Genomic DNA, 17519 nt, shown 5'->3' with positions numbered 1-17519 from the left:
GCAATCTTATAATCATATGTCCTTCCGTTTTTTTCTGTCTAGAGCGAATGCAGAGGAAAAAAATCCCCCTACCGCCTTGTTGTTGGGCAACAACAGAAGTTACTTAATATTTGTGGTTTTGTCCATTTCACAGTTTCTAGCGGATGCGATTTATGGTTGGTGTTGGTCATACATGTCTCTTCCTCTTTTTGAGGTGTCTTGTGCTGAAGTAATCGTAGTAGCATTACATTATTCATTTGCCTTATAAGGTCCCACACCTGTGTCTCATTTCTCGTTTGCCATTGCTTTCAGTAGCATGTGAGAAATACACATTTATAGTACACGCTTATGCAACTATGCACTTTCAAACAACGGTCGCTCAACATTTGGATTATACATCGTCCGGCTACTCGCCCTGATCCTCATGCTCACTATGATGGATTTCATCCAACAAGATATGCAAGTTCTCTGTTTATTCTTCTGTTGATGGTACAATTGCAAACAAATAGCTTGTGGCATTTGGGGTGTAGGTGTTTCTCCCATCAAGGTTTCTCTATTCACCATCATCATATTCATTATCTGAATGAACAATTGCTTTTCAAGCGGCAATGATTCTTTTGCGGCAATGTTTAACATTACAAGAGTATTCGATGCACATTGCACCCTGATATAACTGTTTGGTGTAAGAAAGTTATTTTACATCAGTACTGTATGCCGGAGTATAGAGAACGTGAATATACCTCAGGCCGTGTTGCATGTTGGGACAGGGGCGCCATCTTGTGAGGATCACACTTTGTGACCGATACCTACTTACCTTTTGTTTGGCTAAACTGCTGCTTAAATAGTTCATATCTTGATGAAGAAGGGAAGAGATGAAGAAAAACTTGCATGCCTGCTTGAGGTGGATACATTTTTATTTTGCAAAAAGACATCACTCAAAAATTATGATGGAAACAAATTTACTCAATTCCTAATAAAATTTATGTTGGAATATAGGCCTAGATGTAGAGCCCTGCTAAAATTAGCTCTTTATAAATGTCAAAGTCATGTAAAAGAAAAGACAAAATTCATCATTGGAAATAGTTTAAAAATAAAAGCAAGTTTTATTCATAATTAATTGTATTTCATTCTAAAGTGTTACAAAATATTGTTTCTGTTTAAAGAAAAAGTAATTAGGTGTTTTGAGATAAATCCTAATTGTTAGCCAATGCGAGAAGTTTAGCGTTTAACCTCTGAAGTTCAAGAGGCCTCTGTGATTATGCGTCCATATCATGAGATCAGGTGTGCACACGAGGGAAGTAATACTAGTAGTAAATATATAAAAGTATAAAGTATAAAATAGCACATTTTCATAAAAACTGTCTGATTCAAGTGCAAGCACTCGGGCCTGCTCGTGGCAGAAAGTTTTCTTTGAGGCCTGCTGGCTTAAGTGTATGATTTCAGCATGCTTAGTCATCGTCGTGCTTGATTCTTCACAAATTCAGTGCTCAGATCATACCAGATACAACAAAAGAGGGGTTGTCCAAGTTCAATAAATACCCCTTTTTGTGTATTTGAAAATTGTGTATTTTCTGTGAGAAGAAATGATTGAATTTACATTTTTGAGAGTTAATCTGATATTGAAGCACTTAACTGAGTAATTGCATTGTGTTTCACATTAATAGTCACCACCAAATTTTCCTTAATGTATCTGAAACCGGATACTGAGTATTTCTGAGTGATATTCTGTGTTATTGAAAATGTTTCTGATTGAAAATATTTCGATGTGCATCTCATTAGTAGTTTAATTTAAATGTATTTTCCCAAGACCAATCAGACTAATCAGAGCCAGATCATCAATGAGAATGTTACATTGATGTGCATCACAAAAGTCATGTGACTGCATCAATAAGCCATGTGAATCAATATCATCACATAGCATTTCCTTTCGGTCCCAGACATAAGACTTCTACCACTGAACACAAGCAAACATGAAGTTCGTCAGAGCGTTTTGTCCGTGCGCTCGAAAACCAATTAGCATTGACATGACGGCAAGTTTTATAATGGTTTTTGAGGATGAAGCCATGTCACGCAATCTGTGTGATATTTAACTAATTTGGCTAGCCTTTACTAATTCACAGATGAATATGCGCCAAAATGTAAGTATTAATGACCAAGTTCATGCATGAAACTCTACATGGAGCAAGCTGATAGATTCTTTAAACCAGTTATTTGTTTAGCCAATCAGCTCGCTCACATATAATGTGTCAAGACAATCGACTCACATGGTGTAAGCTGATAGGTTCTTTGACATATAATCCGGTAGCCAATTAACTTGGAAAATTTAAATGTTAAGCGTATACAAGCAAGCATGTTTCACTGCAGCACACACTGCAGCAGAGGTTTCTCTGAAACCCTCCTCCCCTCCAGCTCCACTGGTCTAGATCTGCTACATTTTCCATGTAAGTATCAATAAGCAGGGTGCAGTAAGTTCAGCTCCAGTTCTACATGCAACATATTTTGATTATACATTGAATTACCATTTATTTAGTAGCCTTTTCAGTAAATATTGGAATATGTGATTAATTTTATTTATTAATTAATTGGCACATCAAGTAACTAATTTGATTTAAAAAAAAAAAAAAAAAAAAAATCCAGGCATTGATAGCCCTAATTATTTACAGTTATCGTCGTTTTTCCTTCCGTCCACAACTGTTCTATTGTAGCATTACCATAAAGTCATATACTTTTTATGTAGTTTGAGTCCCTACAGTTTATAAATACATGTTCTCATTTGTTTACCTTCCAATATAACTTTTACCAGACAGAGCCCAATAAATATGCATGTATAGCCAAACTTAGACATTAAATAACACAAACACATAATCCACCCACAGAGCCAGCTTGTTCCGGCTGTAGGAGCGTCTCCAGGGACTCCTCCAGCCAAAGACCTCTCTATCTTTTGAGGGCACCCAAAGATAGCATGCTCCATGGAACAGTAATAGGAACATTGGTCATAGAAACATGTATTCCCTACTGCAAAAAGAAAAAGACTGAGTGACATTCAAAAGCATGTAAAATATGCTTTAGAAGAAGTGAGTTGATTTAAGAGTTATGTGGTTCAAACCTGGGGAAGTGAAAAATGAGTTTATAAATCAGTTATAGTAACTATTTCCAAGAGGAGTGGACAGCACTCACAGAACTAAACATGCACACGCGTTCTTGCCCTAACGCATCCAGACTTGTCTGGCTACTCCATGTGAATGAGAGTGCAGTTGCAGCTAGTTGGAGAATCTCCAGCAACAGGAGTTTCATATGGCAGATGAGGGCATGGCTGCAGCCAGTGACTAGGCTGAACCCAGCACTTCTAGTGACAGCACTGACAACCATTCATGGCTATGAAGTGTGCTAGTGAAGTGCATGTTTTGGAGAACTAGTGTATCTTTGAGCCTACATTCAATAAGAGCTAAATACTTAAGTACTGTTAAAATCAGATACTTTCAGACTTTTACTCAAGTGGTATTGGCATGGGTGACTTGTAAATTGTGACAGTCATTTTACCAGGAAGTTATCTCTACTCTACTTTTACTCAAGTATGATTTTCAGGTATTCTTTACACCTCTGGAAGTGATCAGAAGTGATGCAAAGCATTCTGTGTAAATTGGTAAATTCTAGGATAAAGTGTTATGGGAGGTATAGTCTGTATCCTTACCGATTCAGGTGAAAGGCTGCAATCTCAGTATTGTCCCTTTCAAAGTCAGAAAAGTAGTACAGATTCATGTTGGTCTCCTCATGTCGTTCCGGTCTTCAGTTGAATGAGAATGATTTGGAATTACTTATATCAGTTACTTCAATGTTAACTTACCGTATCATCTTGTTCTGAGCTTAAAGAGATGTGGACCAAATTTGTAGTTTAAATATTGTGTCAATTTTGATTTCATCACTGACTGTGTAAGATCTAGACTGTGGTGCTGGGAGGTAGGAGGGTTTCAGAGGGAAAATCTCTTGAAGCATGCTGCTTCGAAACCGGCTTACTTGCAAACAGAGCAAATTTAAATGTAAGGCTAAAAGAGAGTACGCAAGTTGATTGGTTACCCAATTAAAAAGCAGCATACACCATGTGAGCCGACTGGCTTGACATATCACGTGTGAGCGAGCTGATTGGCTAACGGATAACAAGTTCAAAGAACCTATCAGCTTGTGCCATGTAGAGTTTCATGCCTGAACTTAGTAATTTAAATACTTTGTATAACAGATCAGAGGTCTCTTTTATTGAGGTTTATCATTTGATTCTCACTTGTAACCAAAATTATAATGCAACTGGAAGCAAATACAAATTTCTCTATCCAGCTGTCTTTTTAACAGATATTTGCTTTGTAAAGAGTGTTATGGCCCAGCTCAAAAGCCACAACAAATAGAGGAAACCACATTCAAGGGAATACCAAAAAATAATATTTATTAACAAAAGTATAGATTAACTTAACAAATAATAAATCATTAGAGAAGAGTCAACAAATGAAACTGGCAAAACATAATGCCAGTTATTCAAACAAGCGGAACACAACAAAAACAAAAAGGAACGCCATGCTGGGGACACGCAACAGAACAAACAGTCCAGCCGGCGACAATCAAGAAGGGGCGGGTTTTATGCCATCTAGAGACAGTGGCCAGCTGACTCCGATCTGCGTGATGGCCTCAGCTCCACTCCACCAGGAAGTTCACCCTACAAACACAAAAACACACCCAAACATCCTGACAGAAACAAGAAACCCATGGGCCGTCACACCCCCCCCCCCCCCATAAAGACAGGGTCCCCACTGGAACCCTGGCCCACAACCACTATAAACGCATAACATTTTTTAACTGGACAGGTCTTAAATTATTTCTCAAAGTTATACTTACACAACTATCGATACACTCAATATAAAGTCTTTTGAACAGTACTTGCTCAGCCATTCTCCATCCTGTAGCCTCAACTCATCCCTGCAACTGGTACCTGGAAGCGATTTAAGAGTGAGCTAGAGACACCAGAATGAAGAATTATAGAACAATCACTGACATGGGGCTCTGGACAAAGCATCCGCAACAATGTTATCTCTACCCTTTACATGACGTATATCCAAGTTGTATGACTGAAGAAATAACGACCACCTAATAAGTCTCTGATTTGGGCAGCGCAACGAGTTCAAAAATGTCAATGGATTGTGATCTGTATAAATGATCACTGGGCCTGAACCAATATACACCTCGAAGTGTTGTAAAGACAAAATCAAAGCCAACGCTTTTTCAAATTACCGAATAATTTAACTGATGTTTGTTGAATTTTTTCGAATAAAAACCCACAGGTCGGTCAATACCAAACTCATCTTGCTGTAACAACACCCCACCTGCCCCCACATGACTAGCATCCACCTGAAGTTTAAATGGTCTGTCCATTAAAGGAGCAGCCAAAACAGGAGCACTGCACAAAATTGTCTTCACATTCTCAAAAGCTGTCTGGCAGACAGGAGACCAGATGTATTTTACCTTACCCTTCAAGAGATCCGTCAATGGTGCTACTACAGTTGAAAAATTCCTACAGAAACCTCTGTAGTAACCCACCAAACCCAGAAATCTCATAAGATCTCTTTTCGTAGCTGGAGGAGGATAACACTCAACTGCCTGTACTTTCGCCTGCAATAGACGCACTGTACCCTGCCCAACCTGCCGACCCAGGTATGTCACTGTCGCTCGTGCAAACTCACACTTTGCTAAGTTTATCGTGAGGCGTGCCTCAGCCAAATGTTTAAACAGTGCTTTCACACGCTGCACATGAGAAGACCAAGTATCAGAATAAATAACCACATCATCCAAGTACACTGCACAGCCTTGTAAATTTCCAACAACTTTATTCATCAACCGTTGAAAAGTTGCAGGTGAATTTCGCAACCCAAAAGGCATAACTGAATAAGAATATAGCCCAGTTGGCGTGATAAAGGCTGCGATCTCTCGTGCTCTTTGAGACAGAGGGACCTGCCAATAACCTTTCAACAGGTCAAATTTGCTGATGAATTTCGCAGCACCAACTTGGTCAATACAGTCGTCTATTCGTGGCAGAGGATAAGAATCCGGCTTAGTGACACTGTTGACCTTCCTAAAATCAGAACAAAACCGAGGGGTATTATCTGATTTCGGAACCAGTAAGCAAGGTGACGCCCAACTTGATGATGACGGTTCAGCAATACCATTTTTCAACATATAATCAACTTCAGCATCTAAAACTTTACGCTTTTCCGGGCTCACTCGATAAAAACGCTGTTTAATCGGCTTTACATCTCTCACCACTTCAATATCATGCTCCAAAACATGTGTACGAGATGGCACATCTCCAAACAGACTGGAATACTCCTGTATAACCTCTATTAATTCTGTACGCTGAAGCTCTGACAAGTGAGACAATACATGGTTTAACTCTAAAAGTACCTTAGAGTTTTTAAGCTCGACCAGTTAACAATGCAGAGTCATGACTTGGTAAATCATCCTCACACACAGTTCCACTACCAGACATAAGTGTGTTACAAACACACACTGGATGAACATCATCTACCGGTGGACTCAGTTCCTGAGATACCCGGACATGATATGCTTTCAACAAGTTGACATGACAAAGTTGATGGTTCTTCCTACGTTCTGGAGTGGCAATCAGATAGTTTAGCTCTGACAATTTCTTCACTACTGTGTACGGGCCTAAAAACTTTGCTTGCAATGGTGAACCAACAATAGGTAATAATGCCAAAACCTGGTCACCCTCACAAAAGCTACGCTGTTCTGCTCTACGGTCATAAAGAGGTTTCATCTTCTCCTGTGCCGAAGTCAGCTTTTCCCTAGCTAACTCCGTAGCACAGTAAAGTCGATGTCTAAAACCATTAACATAATCAATCAAATTTTGAGGTGGCTGAGACTCTTTCCAATCATTTTGCAGAGCAGCTAAAGGTCCCCGCACAGTATGTCCAAAAACCAAATCGTTTGGACTGAAACGTGTACTTTCCTGCACAACCTCTCTTGCTGCCAGCAACAACCATGGTAATCCATCCTCCCAATCAGCATCCATCTGCACACAGTATGCCCTCATCATTGATTTTAAAGTCTGATGGAACCGTTCCAGCGCTCCTTGGCTTTGCGCATGGTAGGCAGAAGACTGGTTGTGCTGCACATGCAACAGTTCCAATACCTGTGCAAACAAATGAGAGGAGAAATTCGACCCTTGGTCACTCTGAATGGTTTTAGGTATGCCGAATATGGATATAAACTGACCCAGAGCCTGTACAACTGCTTTTGCTGTTAGCATACATAATGGATATGCTGCAGGATATTTGGTACTACTGCACATAACAGTTAACAAATACATCGCACCTGACCTTGAACGAGGGAGAGGACCAACACAATCAACAATCAGGTGCTCAAATGGCTGGCTTACCACAGGGATCGGATACAGGGGAGCAACTTTAATTCCCTGATTTGGCTTGCCAGTTAACTGACAAGTGTGGCACGTTTTGATGTAACTCGCCACACTCTTCTTAACCCGCGGCCAAAAAAAATACCTGAGAACGCGATCATACGTTTTCCCAACCCCCATGTGCCCCGACTCATCATGAGCAACCCACAAAACCAAATCACTGAAATTTGGAGGGCACAACAATCTGATACACAGGATCTCCAACAAAACCCTCACAATGTGGTAGCCACTTCCGAACCAGTACCTCATTTTGTAAGAAGTAACCATGTGCACGATTTTTCACCTCATCCACCTCTAGAACAGACTGGAACAGCTCCCCCAGCGTTACGTCAGCTCTTTGCTCACGCGCCAATTCGCTATGGGAGATAGACAAAGGAGTGTTAGACAAAGTAATTTCAAACAACTCGGATTCCTCACCCTCTGTGTTTTCCACCTCTACCAAATCTGCAATGTCAGTGGCCCGCTTCACGGCGCGCGTCACAGCGCAAGCCGTGAACACTTCAGGAAATTGCTTTTCATTCTCATCAGGGCCGTTACTACCCAGCGGTACTGAAACCACCACTGGATGTACTGGGCTGCTTCCCCAAACACGTGCACCTGCCACATCATTTCCCAAAATCACGGTGACACCGTCTATAGGCAAAGCCGGACGCACACCCATTTTAACTTCTCCCTCAAACAACTCTGAATAGAGCACAAGTTTATGTACAGGAACATGAAAAATAGACATACCCATGCCCAAAACAGGTACAAAAGATCTAGTATCCGTTTCCTCAGAAAACGGCAAAACAGACCCTAGGACAAATGAATCAAATGCTCCTGTGTCCCTTAAAATAGTCACTGGCACTCTCTCGTTATTTCCAACCAAAGACACATGTCCTTTTGAAATAAACAGCAAGTATGAGTCTAAATGAGGCTTTGACGACACAGCTGGTAATTCGACACTCAATTTATCTAGGAGCACATTATAACCTGGCCGCAGCAAGCCACCGGTTTTACATGATTCATATCTTGCCTATTCCGCGACTTAAACGCCACGCATTCTCTCTTCCAATGACCATATTTATGACAGAAATGACACTCAGAGTCACGGAGCCCATGATCAACTCTCTGTTCGCGAGGAAAACCTCCACCTGACCGCTTAGAAAAAAACATCCCCCCAGCAGGCGCAACGTCTCTCCCAGCCACAGGACGCGTAAGGACATCCACATCACCCCTACCCTTGTGGGTCAAAAAATAATCATCCGCAAGGGCAGCAGCCTCCCCTGCTGTCCTTACCTTTTGTTCACTTATGTACATGGCAATTCGTTCTGGAACTGAATTTTTGAACTGTTCAAGTACCATCAAATTACACAAGTCATCAAAATCTTTCACTCCTGAAGCTGAACACCATCGACTAAAGTGAGTTACCAAATCACGGGCAAACTCAAGATATGGCTTATCTCCCTTTTTCCAACTCCTAAAATGCTGACGGTACGTTTCAGGGACCAATTCATACGCTTTTAGTACAGCTGCTTTAACCTTGGCATAATCACCGCTGTCTTCCGAAGACAATGATGAAAAAACCTCCTGAGCACGCCCAGTTAACACACATTGTAGCAAAACTATATGGTCTGAATCAATCCAATCTCTCGCGTCTGCAACACGCTCAAATAAAATGAAGAATAAATCAACGTCCTTCTCACTAAATTTAGGCACCAAGCGCAAACTATTCAAAATATCACGTGAACTATCGTTGCCTCGAGCCAACTCTTCATTCCTTGAGAAGTCACTTAATTTACCTTCTTTAATTAACCTCAATCTTTCACTTTCTAAATCTAGCTTTGCCCTTTCTGTTTTCTGCCTCATTTCTTCTAGTGCTAAAGCTTTATCAACTTCTGCTCGCTGCCGCATCTTTTCCAACTCTAAATCCCTCTCCTTCTCTAACTTCATACGCAAAATCAACATTTCTTTTTGCTGTTCGAAATTTAAAGCTACACCAGGAGATACATTCTGAGCAAACTCATCCAAAGCCAACTCACTAGGACTATGTGCTTTTTGTACAGGCGTTAAAACATCCATGTCATACAAATGTGCCCGTATAATAGATCTAACATTTTCTTTTAACCTCCTGTCACCCACACTGATTTTATAATGATCAGCTATCTTTAACAACTGATCCCTAGTACACTGATCCAAAAATTCCTCCGAGGGAACAGCAATAAAATCATCAATACCTGCCATGATTAACACCTGAACAATACAGCAATCAGTCCCCGGTAAACACAAAAAAAAAACGTATAGTATTGACCTAACTAAAGCGCAACAAAAACCAAAGTAACCTCATAAACTGAGCGTCCCCTCTAAACTACCTATGCCAATCTACATAACTCACTCAACCCTAGTCTTCAGGGGTTACTTGCGGCGGGTATTTATGCACTAAAACCCAGAAGTTTGGTTAAGCGACCAGCAAGCTGGCAACTTCGCCACAACAACGGACGTGCTCCCGAGATAATCGCTCCAACCACTTTCACCCCGCACTACATTCAAATGCACACGAATCCTAAAGAGGAAAACGCGCTATACCTACAGGGGAACTAGCTCAATTTACACATTTGCGCAAAAAAACAAAGGTCAACACTTACCTTCCTTGTCCCGGGGCTATTCTGCAGACAGAAAAAAACTTGCACCAACGATTCCATCACCTGGTTAATTCCCTTACACGGGTTTCCAAAACAAAATTCCAGACTAGAAGTCACCAACTGGGAAAAAAACACATTTAGTGCGTCCTCTTCCCACAGTCAGACATCCAGCCAAGGCACTAATTTACAAAAACGCGCTCCTACTCACCGTTTTAACGGCCCAAAGAAACTCCGGAAAAAAAAAATGTACATAAATTACACCCTGTTAACAGCATAATTTCCAAGTTGGACGAGCCCCCAATTTGTTATGGCCCAGCTCAAAAGCCACAACAAATAGAGGAAACCACACTCAAGGGAATACCAAAAAATAATATTTATTAACAAAAGTATAGATTAACTTAACAAATAATAAATCATTAGAGAAGAGTCAACAAATGAAACTGGCAAAACATAATGCCAGTTATTCAAACAAACGGAACACAACCAAAACAAAAAGAACGCCATGCTGGGGACACGCAACAGAACAAACAGTCCAGCCCGCGACAATCAAGAAGGGGCGGGTTTTATGCCATCTAGAGACAGTGGCCAGCTGACTCCGATCTGCGTGATGGCCTCAGCTCCACTCTACCAGGAAGTTCACCCTACAAACACAAAAACACACCCAAACATCCTGACAGAAACAAGAAACCCATGGGCCGTCACAAGAGGCATATAGTCTCTTACTTCACAGGTTTGAAGAGTGCCTGTCCATTATTAGGAAATGTCATCACCAACTTTAGCTTTGTCCCACCTGATTTCTGCACTGAGAAAAGAAAAACACTAAAAGCTGTTTTAAACACTTCACCATAGTGATTATGCAAGAGACTGGACACCTTTTTTTATGTTTTCTTCTCCTGTGCACTTCTTATCCCTTTCCATCTCTCTTTTTCATACAAATGCCTTGCTGTGCAAAATATAAGGTCACCTACCTGCACTGACAATGCGGTGGGATGCCAGTTGCTGAGTCAGCGTTGACGAGTTGGGGTCTTTATGCTGATACATTTGCCAGCGAGATATCCCAAGGTGAAACCGGAGCCTGCGAATCAAAACTGATGTTCAAGTGGACAGGATCATAGCGTTCTCATTGACACTTTGGCCTAAAGAGCGAGTAGTATTTAAAGATGGGATGACATTTATTCAAGTTCTTTTTACTTTTGATTGGTCGTCATTAAAGGTGCACTTAGTAATTTTTTGTTAATGGTTCTGACACCTATGAACCTGGATACACCATCAGTTACTTTAATACACCTCTACTACGATGACCATGTTTTTGGTTTCTGTGTTCAAAGGGGGGGTTAAAATAATGTATAAGTGGTGTATTGTTTTTATATACTGTATACTGTACAGCACATATATGTGTATGTGTGTGTGTGTGTGTGTGTGTGTGTGTGTGTGTGTGTGTGTGTGTGTGTGTGTGTGTGTGTGTGTGTGTGTGTATGTGTGAGCGTGTATTTATCACTTTGTGGGGACCAAATGTCCCCATAAGGATAGTAAAACCCGAAATTTTTGACCTTGTGGGGACATTTTGTCGGTCCCCATGAGGAAAACAGCTTATAAATCATACTAAATTATGTTTTTTGAAAATGTAAAAATGCAGAAAGTTTTCTGTGAGGGTTAGGTTTAGGGGTAGGGTTAGGTTTAGGGGATAGAATATAAAGTTTGTACAGTATAAAAACCATTATGTCTATGGAAAGTCCCCATAAAACATGGAAACACAACATGTGTGTGTGTGTGTGTGTGTGTGTGTGTGTGTTATATGATTTTTGGGTGCGATGAGTTGTATATTTACATTAATTGAGAGCTCCTATTTATTTCTGAAATCTCTCCAATATTTACTAACCACCAACTTTAGGTCCTCATCACTTAATGAAAACTCTTGACAAGGCTTTATGCGCACACCCACATGGTAAACAACTTAGTATTTCAAGTTGGGCTTTTGCATCTCTAGCATCTCCCTTCTGAATAATCAGTTCCATCTCAGAACTGTTACTTAGCAACTCACACTGACGTAATGTTACAGGAAATTAAGAATGTGGTGTGGCAGTGACAACACCAAAGTCATGGATCTATTTCCAGGGAATACACATACAGATAAAAATGTAAACCTTGAATGCACTTTAAGTTGCTTTGGATAAAATAGTCTGAGTAAATGTTAGGATGTGTTCTTATGCATTTGTGTGTTTAACAGTGGATCTTTGCTGTGCAGACACATCTACTGATTGGTATCTCCATTTCTATCTGTATCTGAAAGTTTAGCAAACATGCTGATTTAATCACAAAAGCACCAGACTGTGTGAGGTGTTGTGCCAATCTCTGGGTTGCCATGGTGAGGTGGTCCCTATTAGTTTTACAGGGTGAGATTAAAAGGCACCTTAAAGCATCTACACTACCTTATGCTTATGCTTAAATGTGCTGTCAGTGATATTTTCATTAAAATTTATGCAAAAAAAATGTCCTACTCCCTGAAAGATATTATTTTATTTATTTATTATCCTATTTTCTTCCAATTTAGAATGCCCAATTAACACTACTTAGTAGGTCCTCATGGTGGTGCGGTAACTCACCTCAATCCGGGTGGTGGAGGACAAGTCTCAGTTACCTCCGCTTCTGAGACTGTCAATCTGTGTATCTTGTCACGTGGCTCGTTGTGCATGACCCCGTGGAGATTCCGCATGTGGAGGCTCATGCTACTCTACGTGATCCATGCACAACTTACCACACGCCCCATTGAGAACGAGAACCACTAATAGCGACTATTGGTGGTCAGCGTCAATACTAGCTAAGCTACCCAGGACCCCCCTGAAAGATATTATTGAAATAAGTGTAATATCTTGTCAGTCTCTTTGACAGCACTAGCCTCTGCACACAACAAACAAAAACGCGGCCGCAGTTTCTGGCGCTTTCTACCTGACAATCATTCTGTGCATTCCCATAGTATTGTAGTTGCAGTATATTATTGAGGATTAATAAAAAAAAATGTACCATGTTGTCAATGCGGTGTCATATGGAATACCTTTATGGCGTCTTTTTGTCATTTTTGGAGTTTGACAACCCCTGTCCCCATACATTGTCATTGTATGGAAAAAAGTAGTAAGGATATCCTGCAAAACATATTTTCTGTTAGAAAAGCAGGGTAGATGATGACAGTTTTAGATTAACTATACTTTAAAGTAGTGGAAAATGTCCTTTCTTATGAAGCAGGTAGGAATATTTAAAAGTGAAGCAACAAAGGAGCAAAGAAAGTTTATTGTGTGTACATGACATGAAGGGCACAATAACCTGACAGCAGGTCAGAATGTGTGTGAGTAAACAGATGCTCTGAGATTTCTACCCTCGCTTGTGTAATAATGTGTCAATAAAACGTGTCTCTTTGCAAACACATGCACTGACTGCTCTCTAACCCTCTTTACTTCTTAATATACAGTATTTCCCATCAGTATATTATATTAAAACTATTAACTTGCCAGGCAAAGGATGTTTTAGGCAGCTTCGACCACTGCTTACCACACAATCTTACTACTGTTATCATTGAACAATATAGCAGTGAAAATAGCTTAATGTTAAAATGCAAAGAGCAAACAAGATGACAAAAAGGGGTAACCGGGTTTATTACACAAGACAATGACATAATAGTCATTCAGTAAATCAAATACAAATAACAAATAGCATTATAGCTGTACAAAATTTTCAACCAAAGCCTATAAATATTTTAAATTTAAAAACAGATTATTCACATATTTATTAAAATATGCTATTTGTCTTATAAAAATACATTATCAATCAGGGAAAAAATGGTTCATGGTGGAGATAAGTATGGACAGATAAAAAAGAAAGATGGGGTGAGAAATAGAAAGATTAAGAAAGAAGGACAGAGATTGACAATTAAAGGGTGAGAACATGAAATGGTACATTTTTAAATAAACTGTAAGAAATGATAAACCCCGTTCATCATTGAATTTACAGACAAGCACACACACATGCAACCTTGAGATTTGATTTTGTAACTAGTTTTTGCTCTGTAAAAGTCTTTATGCATTCATGAGTTGCTGTGGGTTACGAACACTTCCACACGCACACCGCCAAACTTCCCCCGAAGAACATGTAAAGCAGGTTCTTCATTTCGTGGGTAATTTCAAAACCAAAGCCCTCACCGATCACCACGTGCCAAGAGCTTCCAAACTTCTTATCCATCGACTCTTTTATCATTTTAGCAGCACTCTGTTGACAAAGAAAGACTATTGACACTGTTGGACATTATTAGTATGCAAATTTTTTTTTAAATCAAGACTTTATTTTCACTTTCACTGCAAAAAAAATATGCTTATGTCAGTTCCTAGCATTCTGCCTTTTGTGTTGCACTGAAAAAAGATAGTTACACAGGTCCAGAGCAAAATGTCTCTTTAAAACTGAGAGAATGCATTAAGAAAACCATCCATTACACTCACGCATACCTCATTATTAGAGGCAAACTTCTCACAGGCTGTAACACAGAGCTCCATGGTCTCCACTCTCATCTCTTCAGACATGTCTGTGTGCTGAAGAGAGAGAAAAAAAAGCAGGCAGTTTGATTCAAGGGTTTGTAATGACATTAAGGTAAGAGTAAATGATGATACAATTTTGGTTAACAATATTTTTATGCATGCCTTTGCTTTCCTTACAAGAGTCTAGCAAAAATAACACTGATAGCATGTTACATGATGCCATTTAAAGGGATAGTTCACATGAAAATTTAAATTCAGTCATTTTTACTCACCCCTGGGTCAGTCCATCTCAAGTGGTCCAATACAGGTTACTTGACCTACAAAAATGTTAATTTTCCTAATTTTTGAGTGACTACCACGATGTATTGGTATTGTTAAAAAAGTTTTTTTATTTAAATTTTACTTGGTTTAACCACGACATCTTTGTGTCATGGCACATGACATATTTTGGTTATATAGCCATTTACAAAAACCTCAATATCTCAGCACAGGATGGTCCTAGATACTCTGAACAAAAATCTCTAGATAATTTTACAAGGTACATGTACATATATCTTTTTTTTTCCATATATTTATAATTTGACTTAATTTCCAAGTCTCAGGAACAAGAATGTTAAAATATTTTACAAAATGTACATATACCTAGAGATCAGTTTTTGTTCAGAGTATCTAGGACAATCCTGAGCTGAGATATTGAGGTTTTCGTAAATGGGTACCCAAATTTGTAGTGTGCCACGATACAAAGATGGCCGTTGTGGTTAAAGTAAAATAAAAATCTGGTGGTTTTGCAACACCAAAAAATAGTGGTAATCATTCAGAAATTAGGAAAATTAAAAATGGTCAAGCAACCTGTATTGAACCACTTGAGATGGACTAACAGGTCCTGCACAGCGATAGTGACAACAGAACACAACACAGCTGCACACAAAACAGAACTTACTAAACATGTCTGAAGAGTTGTACTTGAAGAATTTATGCATTTCTATGCCCAGCCTTATTTCTTTGAACGCAGTACTCATAGAGGAGGCTACAAGCAGCCAGTCACACGGTGTCCTAAACTGACGTCAAACGACACACAATTAAATTTATATTTTCTATGGTAATCAGAGTTTTTGTCCTAACCAGCCGTGACGAGTGACAGTACATTCTATCGATCGCTTGTTTTCTATTTTCGGCATCCGTGGGTAACTCCATACACTGTGAACTGGCACCGGTCCAAAAACTCTCATTACAGTATATTAAAGCCAGCATCTCATGAGCCAGTTAAAATATACATGATTTTGGCTGAGAATGATACACCTACCAATTGTTTTTGCGGAGGTCTCTCCAACTACAGGTCTGTCACAAATACTCACTGGTTCAGAATGAAGAAGAGGTGACAGACATTCCCACCTACTCCATCTCACTGTTTGATTGATTCTAAGGCCCGAAATAGAAATGATTAAATAATTTGACTAAAAACTCTTCAGACATGTTTGTAAGTTCTGTTCTGTTCAAACCATATAGTATGCTTTCAGAACAATCACTAGTCTCATGGAATAATTTATTAGACTGCTGAATTATAATTTTGCATTCTTTTGGAGCTTGAAGAAGTGGTCACCATAAACTGTCATTGTATGACATCACTTAGCACAAAATGTTTTCACAATTACTCCCCTAGTGTTAAGAAAAATACAGAAAGTCAAATGGGGTTATAACAACACAGGGGTGAGTAAACAATGACTGGATTTTCATTTTGGGTTGAATATTTAATATTTATTGCACTAGAAAACCTGGAATTTACCCGTATGAGAGGGAAGCTGTGCAGTCTCTTGAAGTCTGCTTCATCTTTCTTGTTGTCAGCTGTCTCTGCCATGATAATCTGCTCTGGAGGAGGAAACATCGACATTGTTCATTCTAATGCATGTTACAGCTAATGAAAATAGGTAAACGGAGCCATTATTGTTAGATAAAATGAGCATAATACTCATAAGACTTCTGTCTAAGCCTAGTAAATGGCATACAGGTACCAAAATACCAAGCTATTACTATCATGATAGTATCCAAACATACTTGTTTTACCATGGTGCCATGTTCAAAATACAATGGTACTTTTTTGTTAATGTAACATGGTTAATATAGCTATAGCTACTTAAATATATGTATTTTATGTTCTGCACACTTATGAAGTGTTTTCAACAGCAAACATCAGCTAGCTTCCTAGCATTGTTAGCTAACCTGGTTGGCTAGGTAGCTATGTCCGGTTTCCATTAGAGTGTTTTCATGACTTAGTTGTCGAGCGTTGCATATAAACTAAAGCTGAAAATGGAAATACACATATACGTACCGTAATGAAAGAATACTGAAGTTCTATGGACTTAAAACGACGTCGCTAAGGAGACATGTCCACCATGGCAACCGATGCTAACCACTCCTACGCGACACAGCTGTGTACGTAGCCCCGCCCGTCGCCAACATGCATTTGCCTTGATTGGTCGGTGGGCGTGTCGTTCATTCAAACGGTCTTGACTGTGGAGATTTTTCCTTGGCTGAAACAGTAGTCCCTTATGGTGGCCCAGAGGTGCACCTTGCACACAAAAAAATAGCAAAGCAAACATAAGATATAAACACAATGATAATAAACCGGAACACAATAGAAAAGCCACAATGGAACAGAAATAAGCCACAACCACTGATCGTGGCCACAACGCAGCAAAATTCAAACAAAATATTTTTTTAAAGGGACAGTTCACCCAAAAATGAAAATTTTCTCATCATTTATTTTCACTACAAAGATTTGTAGTGCTCTGTAGGTCCATATAATGCAAGTGAATGGTGACCAGAAATCTAAGAGCTCCAAATAGGAGATAAAGTCAGCATAAAAGTAATCCGTAAGATTCTAGCAGTTTAATCAATGTCTTCAGAAGTGATCCAGTTTATATATGT

General features: G+C 39.5%; 1 protein-coding gene across 2 annotated transcripts; it reads right to left on the bottom strand.

Moving 5' to 3' along the window:
• Nucleotides 1–13411: 13411 nt before the first annotated feature.
• On the bottom strand, nt 13412–17040 carry LOC127640904 (dynein axonemal light chain 4-like). 2 transcript variants are annotated; one of them, XM_052123611.1, is made up of 4 exons: nt 16921–17040; nt 16378–16455; nt 14565–14648; nt 13412–14331 (listed from the first exon to the last, which is right to left on the bottom strand). In XM_052123611.1, the coding sequence occupies exons 2-4, from the start codon at nt 16447–16449 to the stop codon at nt 14167–14169; spliced, it is 321 nt and encodes a 106-aa protein (XP_051979571.1). In that variant the 5' UTR covers nt 16450–16455; nt 16921–17040; the 3' UTR covers nt 13412–14166. The 2 variants fall into 2 exon arrangements, with proteins under 2 accessions (XP_051979571.1, XP_051979570.1); XM_052123610.1 differs by having other exon boundaries at nt 16378–16460; nt 16921–17021.
• Nucleotides 17041–17519: the final 479 nt, after the last annotated feature.

The sequence above is a fragment of the Xyrauchen texanus genome, chromosome 50 (assembly GCF_025860055.1).
Source record: "Xyrauchen texanus isolate HMW12.3.18 chromosome 50, RBS_HiC_50CHRs, whole genome shotgun sequence".
Lineage (NCBI taxonomy): Eukaryota > Metazoa > Chordata > Actinopteri > Cypriniformes > Catostomidae > Xyrauchen > Xyrauchen texanus.
The sequence above is the reverse complement of the archived record's forward strand: the minus strand, read 5'-3'. Positions and strand labels throughout refer to the sequence as shown.